Here is a 10,000-nt window from a genome sequence, read left to right as displayed (position 1 = left end):
TTCAATTCTTGTCATAGATGTCCAGCTTGACTGTTAGCTTGGAATCCGTGTAAAGCGATTTGAGAACATTTCTGTACAAAATATTTGTTTCAAAACGAGCTTTTGGGTCGTGGCTACTTTTAAGATTATGCATGTATGTTGATGAAATTTGGTTCACATACTTTAAAGATTTTGCTCATTGCTATGACGTAACATTTGTCTAGAACTTTTTTAAAGAAACAAAAAACTAGATCTTTTATATAGCGTAATATTCACTAAATATGCTCAAAGCGCTTTTTCAAAGAGTAACTGACCAACAGCAACACGTAACATGTAGAACGAGACATGACGCCTGTTAGGCGATATTAATTCAGAAAAGTATGTGGAGCATGGCACGCTGTGTTGATAACAACAAAGTATGAAGTGAGTCGAAAAGTCGTAGGAATGGTGGATAACTCTGACAGTAAGTAGCGCCACCCTCTCCCCGGCCAGGAGGAATTGTCGTACCATTAATTGGATTCAGTAGTCTGATGTCACGCCGCCCGGCAACGGCGGCCATCTTGGTTCTAAACAAAGAAAATCCTTACTTTTTATTCTTCATGCTGGCTAGAACTTTTCATATGTCTTGTGATCAGAATGTGTAAAAGTCAAAACATGATCAAATTTATGTGGGTTTTTTTTTCCTCTGGATACGCTTTTATGCTCGCTGGGGATATATTTCATACGGGCGTCCGCCATTGTTCCGATAGTTTAGAGTCAGTGTTACTAAGTTACCATGCGTCATAAGGAAGGAAGTGGCGTTACAACTGTTGAAGAGTATTAAGGCCGTAGCTGGGTTTGTTAGATCTGACGGAAGGGGTGGGGGGGAGGGAGTGAGAGTGTTTGTATTTTATTTATTTATTTTATTTCATTTGATTCATAAATTCCCCTCTTATATCTACAGATTTATGTGGAGAAAACTGCAAAATGCAGCGTTCCCTGTCTTGTGGGCTAGACTGTTACTCACCACCAACACCACAATTACTACTACTACTACGTCTACCACGACCACAGCCACCACCACTTCCATTTTTACTACTAGAACCTTTGTCATTATCATCATCAACATCAACATCGTTAACGTCATCATCATCATCCTTGTCGTCATCATCATCAGCACCCAACAACAACAACCCATCGCCAGTATCATCATCATCATCATCAGCCCGTACGATAATATCATCACCTGTCTCTGAGAGGATTCGCCGCTTCAACGTGGCATCAATGCAGCACCGCCCGAGCGGGGGCCCGCACCATACACCACCACGAAGACCTCCTTGCTGCTCGCCGTCGCCGTCGTCATCCTGACCGAAAGAGCGGCATGCCTCCCCCGAAGAAGCCTAAGAATGGGCCCACGTCAGTAGAGCAGTTTTTGTCACAGGATGAGTTAAAGGTAACACCGTATATTCTATTATTTCATAGACTTAAACCCTCAACACTTTGGTTCACTTTCCATGAGTTCATGCTCTCCCTATCCTCCCCTTGTATAGATAGTATTCACTTGGCTAAGAAGTTCACAACATTGCCATCCGGAAGTATAACGGACCAACATACAAAACTGTGTGTAACCTTGAAGGTTTATAGTCTGGTTAATACAGTTTAGTGAGAATTACTCATAAACGCGGGTAGCAAAAAACAATATCAAGGACTTGAGTGACGTCAACTTCATTCTATCTATAGATTGTAGGCGCTTGGCTAAGAAGCTCACAACATTGCCATCCGGAAGTATAACGGACCAACACACAAAACTGTGTGTATCCTTGAACGTTTATAGTCTGGTTAATATAGTTTAGTGAGAATTACTCATAAACGTGGATGGCAAAAAAAAACAATAAGAAAGACCCGAGTGACGTCAACGTCATTCTATCTGTAGATAGTAGGCGCTTGGCTAGGAAGCTCACAACATTGCCATCCGGAAGTAAAACTTGCCAATACACAAAACTGTGTGTATCCTTGAACGTTTAAAGTCTGGTTAATATATAGTTTAGTGAGAATTACTCATAAACGTGGATGGCAAAAAACAATAACAAAGACCTGAGTGACGTCAACTTCATTCTATCTATAGATTCTATTCAATATCTCGTATTCTGATTGGTTTATTGAATCTACAAAATTTCGCTTGGAAGAGTGACTTCACTTGTACGTGTTTCCGTACTCAAGCGTAGCCTGACACTAGAATCGTAGCATCGTTATGTTATATCCTGATACTGAAATCCAAAAGGACTGGCAGTTTGACGTCATTATTTGCTTTTTGCACCGCCAAGTGAGTTGTCGTTAGTACAACTCATGGAAACAAGTTATTTCATTGGTTGTACTATTGAATACCACTCACGATTTGTTTTCTTTTGTGGCAAAAGACTGGCATTTTGACGACATTTTTTGGTCAGTATCAGGCCATAACTTTACGAAGGCTACGCTAGAATCCTCTAGGACTGGAAGTTTGACGTCATTTTTTTTTTGGTTTGTGTAGCGTCTAGTGTACATGTTTATTACATTATTTATAATTTTTTAAATTAAAAAAATTATGCCCTTATGCCAAGACATCATAAGATATCGTCGCCTAGGCATTCCACAAAGGAATATAGATAATTCATCAAACAAGATGTCTGATGTCATCAACAGGATTCACCCATGTTGTCCAAGTGAGAAAATTAGGGATTAATAAAATAATCTTGCCCAAGAAAAAAAAAACGAAAGTGCCTGAAGCGGGGCTCGAACCCGGGACGTTCCGGGTCACAGTGTGATGCCTTAACCACTCGGCCACTTCAGGTTACCGATTCAGGCGAACGACGATTAAAACCTATTTTTACATGACCTAGATCTTGCATTCAATAAAGTTATGTGTGCAAAACTCGTCCCTATTTTTAGCAGAAAGGAAAATGAAGCTCCACAATGCAATGAAATTGAATAACATAAAGTTATCGTTAGATTAATTTTTCATGAATAGATAGTTAAAAGATTGGTTTTTCATGCATAGTTAAAAGATTAGTTTTTCATATATAGTTTAAAACACATCGATTTGATGTTCTATAATATTATGGAACTCTATGGGCCGACGTGCACTTATTTGCAGGTCTGATAACCCAATTCCTTATGGGTCCATTGTTGTAATGGAAATCTCAAAAAAAAAAAAAAAAAAAAAAAAAAACAATGACGAAAAATATTGTCCCTCATAACAATGTTAAACTAGGCCCCTAAGTGGATTCGGATGTCAGAGCTGCATATATGTACCTACACGTCGCTATGGGCCAATATTATAAACTGTTTAAAATCGCATTTATTTTCAATCAATAGTACCTTTTTTTTATATGTACTCGCCTTTCTCTCTCTTCTCACCGGCCACGGCTTTCAAGGCTTAGATCATAGCCATCGTTAACTTATTTATAGACTGACACTGACCAAAAAATGACGTCAAAATGCCAGCCTTTGGCCACAAAAGAAAACAAATCTTGAGTTGTGTTCAATAGTTTTAACCAATGGGACCACTTGTTTCCACGAGCACTACTAACGACAACTCACTAGGCGGTGCAAAAAAAAATAAATAATGACGTCAAAATGCCTAGCCTTTTTGGGTTTCAGTGTGAGGCTATATATAACTTGGTCAAAAATTTACTGGTTAATTATTTCAATCATTCATTGTGTGTTTTTGTAGGTGCTGGTGAAAGACAAACCACGCCCCTGCCGACGTGTCAGCTTATCAGACGATGACAACACCACCGAAACACCCGTGGACAAGAAGATGGCGCTGGCTGACCTCGACAGTGATGGTGGCTGCAGTGGTGACAACAACAACGTCATCACCGTTCCACCACCCCAATCCCAATCCCAACCCTCGTTGTCCCCATCGTCAAAATTGCCAACATCTTTGCCATCATCACCAGCAGCAGCAGCTGGCTTCGCTGGCCCGACACAACCACCCCTGCGACATCCTCGCGTCACGTCTTCAAACTCAAACGACGTGCCCAATACAACATCCTCTTCTTCTTCCCCTACCTCAGATCGACAACTACCTCCTTCGCCGGTTGACGGAATATTAAAACAAAAACAACAAAAACAACAACAACAACAACAACAACAACAATATCCACCTCCGGCCACAGTACCTTCTTTGTTGAGTCAACAGACCTCCCTGCCGCTCGCTCCTAAGACTAGCCCCAATTCATCGGGGTCCTGTCCAGGCGATGACGGTGGACAGTTATTATTATTATCATGTTCTAATGATGCTCCGACGAGTCGTAATACCTCATCAACAATAAATTACCTCAGGACACCGCCCGGTTTACCGGCCGTGTCACCAAACATAATTTCCTCTACAGATTCTTCTTCTACTACCGGGTCCTTATCTTCATCTACAAATTCCCCTTCGTCGTCCTCGTCTGTATCCACAAGTTATTCTTTATCCTCATCTAATAGAGTTATGCCTTCTTTGGTTTGTATGCCTCCGTTGCTGATGTCTACACAGTTAGCGTCCTGCCCGTCCAGCAGTTCCGGCGTGACTTTACCCTCATCCTCAATGCCAGCATCCACACAACAGGCGTCGACTTCTATATCATCGAAGTCGTCGTCGACTGGATTAAGTTCTGGGAGCTCTGTTTTAATGGACGTGAATAGAAATAAGTACGGCAGAAGCAGCAGTCTCGAAGATTCTTTCAAAAGTTCCTCGTGTAATACTCCGAAGGGTAGCATTTTACACAAGCTATTCACCTCGTCTACAACTGAACAATGTGATAATAAAGGCAGTCATGCCAATAGAAACAATAGCAGCAGTGTTCTTCGTGAACAGCGCCAACAAAATAAGCACGAACATCAACACCAACACCATCACCAAACACATCAGCAACAACAACAACAACAGCATCAACAACATTTACAAACGCAGCAGACACACCATCTTTGGCCTCCAGGTCTGGTTACGCCTGGCCAGCCTCCCCCACCCCACCCTCCCCCTCCAGGCTCCGTGTTTACCTCAGAAAGCCTTCTTGCCAGTCTTAACTACCGCCTTTCTACCTCCAACAGCCTGGCCTCCCTGGTCAACCCGCCGGCTTGGCTACCCCCTTTCGAGTCGTCCAGACTCTTGGTGGCATCAACCCCTTCAGCCAACCAAACTACCTCGGCTCACCATCTCCCCAATGCTACTGGTAGCAGCGGTGCTGATGTACTGCGGAGATCAAACGCTGCTGCCGCTGCAGCTCTGGAATTTCCAGCTGCGGCTGCAAATTTCACAGGTTTACAACAACACCAACAGCATCATCATCAACAGCAACAACAACAACAACATCAGCAGCAAATTCAACAGCAGCAACAGCAACAGCAGCAACATCTCGACGGTCGTTCAATTCTAGCGGCGTTGATTACCTCCCAAAAACTTAATCCGGTTTCCCCGGAAGCCGGTCTTTCCTCTCCGAGTAGTGATGACGTATTCATGCTGAAGAATTCTCCGTCTCCCCTCCGTGGCAGCAGCATCATCAGTGGCAATGCACCCTCCTCCACTCCTTCGTCATCTTCATCATCCTACCTCAGCAGTCCTTTTCTCAGGCAGCCTACTTTGTCGTTACAGACTAGAAACGTCCGCGGCGGTAGCATTGGTGCGGCCACAGGAGCTGCGTCTCGGGTCCCCAACCACTCGTCTAGCGGCCGAACAGAGTCTGCTCCAGTCTACCTCCATTCAGCCTTCCAGCTGCACCCCCCATCTACGACAGCTACCTCAAATAGTATAAGGAAAAACAAGAGTACTTCATCTCTTCCTTTACTACCCACCACGCCTCTTGGCGTCGGTGGGAACAACCCGGCTCTCTCAGGACTACCTCCTCTGTTAAGTGCTAAAATGTTAATGTTTTCTTCTGCTTCTCGGACCTCACCTCCCCCACCACACACCCCTCCAAACAAACAACAACTTCAACAACAACATCCCCACTCTGTTCATGGAAACCCACACCATCCCCACCTCCCCATTCCTCACTTGCATCTACCTCTAGCCCCACACCACCCCTTAGCAGCCGCAGCAGCAGCAGCAGCCGCAGCAGCTGGAATCGCCACCACCACCACCACTACTACAAACCCCAACGAAACCAACATCATCAACAAAAACATCAATACCACTCATTCAGCTTTCAGTACAATTCTACTATCTGGTGATAACAATGCAAACAAGATTATCAAAAACAATAGAAGCTGTGCCAGTAGTAGCGGCGGTGACCCAGGGGAGCCGTACGATTTGTCCATCAAATCTTCCCATAAATTCTTGGACGAGCGGAGCGATTCCAAAGACAGCGTCACGAGCACCATATCCGGTAAGTCGCCACCTTACGTCACGAGTCTAAGTCGACGGGAACGAGATCAGGACAGAGAGCGAGACAGAGATCGAGAGCAGCTAACGGAGTGGTCCCCTTCGGATAGCAGCCTCACCGCCACTACTCATCGCTCTCCGTCCACGTCGGAAGGCGCCGCGACAAACCAAGGACTCGAGTCGGACGAGTCCAGTTGCGACGTAAACGTAACGAGCCCGGTCCCGTCTAGTTCTCTCCTCCGACTCATGACGTCCTCGCTGGACTCCGCCAACAGAGAATCCTCAAATTCCAGCTTTTCAGCGATACTCACGTCATCGGGGCCGCCACCACTACTGCCACCCCCACCTCCGCCTCTAACAAGACCAACAACATTATCAACGCCCATATCTGTGATGGAAAACGTCGGTAGCTTCGGTGTCAATGGTATCAACGTTAAGATGTCCTCGTCTACCCTTGCGGCAGCTGTCAATGTTGTCGAACCTATACCTCCGACCTCCTCCTCTAACCTCGCAGCCCTGCTGTCCATGTCGACCAGCTCAGCTGCTACGGCCGCATCTTTGTCGTCGTCGTCGACTTCGTCAGCGTCGTCATCATCGTCGTCGTCTCAGCAAAAACAAGCGATGCGTCCCACGACAACAGTGAAAGAGGAGGAGGTGGAGATTGCGAGTAGTAGTGGTAATAATAATAATAATAACAATAATAATAATAATAATAATGAAAATGATAATTGTACTAGTAGTAATAATAATAGTAGTTCTTACAATGTGCCATATAGTAGCAGCAACAGTAGTAGCCTGCCGCTTCACCATCAGCATCCTCTCCTTCAACAACAACAACAACAACAACACCACCATCATCATCACCACCACCGCCACAAGCACCACCTTCAAGGCGAGGTGAAGATGGAGATCACGCCCAGAGTGCTGAAGAGATACAGAAGCAGTGGCGGGGACGGCGACTATGACAGGTAAGTCCACGACCAATTTCACTCAAATCCATCTGTCTATATTATTATTATTATTTGCCTACGTATATTATGATCGTCTCTCAGGCTTTCTGTATGTCTGTTTGTCTATCTGTTTGTCTACCTGTATATATCCGTTTGTTTGTGTAATTTATTTCCCCCCCCCCCCCCCCCTTGTTTTGTTTTTTTTTTTTTTTTTTTTTGGGGGGGGGGGGGGGTTGTTTTTGGTTTTTGAATGATTCACCGATGCCAAGCGCAACACCCTCCCCCTCACCCACCCACCCCCCCCCCTCACAAACCCAAACACACACACATACACACACACACACACACACACACACACACACAAACACAACAACCCCAGCCCACCCGACAATTATTTTTTTTCTTCTTATTTTATTCCTCAAGCCCTGCCTGGTTACAGCTTGGACTATCGTTGTCCTTATAATATTCTCTATAGCATTGTGTATGACACTTTTATCGCCAATTAATATCATATCACCCAGTTCCAGAATTGTTATCGTAATTCGATTTTACCGTCACTCTATTACCCTTGCTCCTCCTCCAACTCGTCCTCCTCCACCACAGAAATGTATATATTATATTACAACAACTACTACTACCACTTTTCCTATACCTCATCAACAACTATAGCAATAACAAGAATAACACCTGCTACTACTACTACTACTACTAATAATACTACTACTACTACTACTACTACTACTACTACTACTACTACTACTACTACTACTACTACTAACTACTACTACACCACCACACCACTACTACTACTACTACTACTACTACTACTACTACTACTACTACTACTACTACTACTACTACTACTACTACTACTACTACTACTACTACAACAACAACTACTGCTACTACTGCTACTACTACTATCATACTACTACTACTACTACTACTACTACTACTACTACTACTACTACTACTACACTACTACTACTACTACTACTACTACTACTACTTTCTACTACTATCTAACTTACTACTACTACTCTACTATACTACTACTACTACTACTACTACTACTACTACTACTACTACTACTACTACTACTACTACTACTACTACTACTACTACTACTACTACTACTACTACTACTACTACTACTACTACTTTCTACTACTACTACTAACTACTACTACTACTTCTACTACTACTACTACTACTACTACTACTACTACTACTACTACTACTACTACTACTACTACTACTACTACTACAACTACCATCTCTACGATATTAAATTGACGTGAACAGAAGGAGTTTTTAAAAAATTGATTTTAATACGAAAATATTAACAAAGAAAAGCAACATCATTAACATCTTCCACCCACCCCCGCCCTCGACCCTCGAAAATATAAAATTTCGATCAGTTAAATTTAGTAATTTAACTGACCGATTTTTTAAAATTCCGACTGAAAATGTAAATTTCAGCAACACGAATCACCCGACTGCATGTCTTAACCGACGTGTGCTTGTTATCGGGTCTGATCATTCAAATTTATATATAATGGTTGCATTACAGTCGTGGGAATTCTCTACATTTGACGATAAATAACATTATCCATTTCAACTAACACGAATAGATAAATAAATAAATATATAAATAAATAAATAAATAAATGAATAAATAAATAAATAAATAGATAGATAGATAGATCAATAAATAAATAGATAAATAAATAAATAAATAAATAAGGACGAGAGACGCACGCGCACAACCAACATGACGTTCTCTCTCTAATAACTTTTCCGCCGGTGACGTCACAGACTATGGGTGACGTCCAATCAAGGGACGCTACTCTTCCGCTAATCTCATTCCCTATAATTTGAATCTATCAATGGAATTCTCTTCTCTTTTCCCTCTCCTTACCAACTAGATATAGAAAAATCGCCACATTCGTTACGATACAACCAACATTTTTCCTTATTCAAATTTCTTTTGTCCTACATCATAAAATTTAAAGAAAATGAACAGTGTGTTGTAGAGCATGTTTTGCTAAAGAAATGAGACCGTCTATGTATTGCAGGAATTTAACTGCAATTAGACTAGACTATGTTTGAGTGAAAAAAAAAATATTTTGTGTTAGTTGAGTGTGAAGTTTTGGGGAAAATCCTGAAAATGGCTGGTAAGGAGACGAGAGTTATCCTACTGGGTAGGTCGTCACATTGAGTTTTTTTTTTTTTAACTCTCTCAAATTCATATGAATGGAAAATCGGACAAATTTGTACGATTTTCAATCATGGTGAACTGGAGAGTTGGGTTTTTTTTTTTTTTTTTTTTTTTTTTTTTTTTTTTTTTTTTTTTTTTTGTTTATATTATTATTATTTTTTAAAATCTAAGATTATGGGAGTACATTACAGGAATAGCTAGGTACAACTCTAATAAATAGATAGCTTTTTGTTTGTTTGTTTTTCCAAGACCTCATTATGGGTTGACATTACAGGAATAGCTAGGTACAACTCTAATAAATATATAGTTTTTTTGTTTGTTTTTCCAAGACCTCCCTCCCCCCCCCCCCCCCCCCCCCCGCCCACTCCCTCTAATTTAGATTTTGTTGTTTTTGAATGGCATTACGTGTGTGTTTTTTGTTTTTTTGTTTTTTTTTGTTTTTTTGTTTTGTTTTTTTTTAAAAACAAAATAGACTAGAATCAATGCGATTTTTTAATGATTTACGTAATAAGTTCTATCAAATCT

At 41.9% G+C, this 10,000-nt stretch overlaps 1 protein-coding gene across 1 annotated transcript in view; it reads left to right on the top strand.

The window, feature by feature from the left end:
* The window catches only part of LOC144963352 (uncharacterized), a 211,334-nt gene that overhangs the window by 39,035 nt on the left and 162,299 nt on the right, over positions 1–10,000 (top strand). Inside the window, exons 3-4 of the mRNA XM_078897300.1 lie at positions 923–1,411; positions 3,671–7,272. Of these exons, the coding sequence (XP_078753426.1) occupies positions 1,340–1,411; positions 3,671–7,272 (3,674 nt within the window). The 5' untranslated portion in view covers positions 923–1,339. The remainder of the gene's footprint in view (positions 1–922; positions 1,412–3,670; positions 7,273–10,000) is intronic.

The sequence above is a fragment of the Berghia stephanieae genome, chromosome 1, assembly GCF_034508935.2.
Source record: "Berghia stephanieae isolate SIO BIC M18660-M18661 chromosome 1, UCSD_Bste_1.3, whole genome shotgun sequence".
Taxonomy (NCBI): domain Eukaryota; kingdom Metazoa; phylum Mollusca; class Gastropoda; order Nudibranchia; family Aeolidiidae; genus Berghia; species Berghia stephanieae.
Note: the sequence above shows the minus strand (reverse complement) of the source record. Positions and strands in the feature narration are given on the sequence as shown.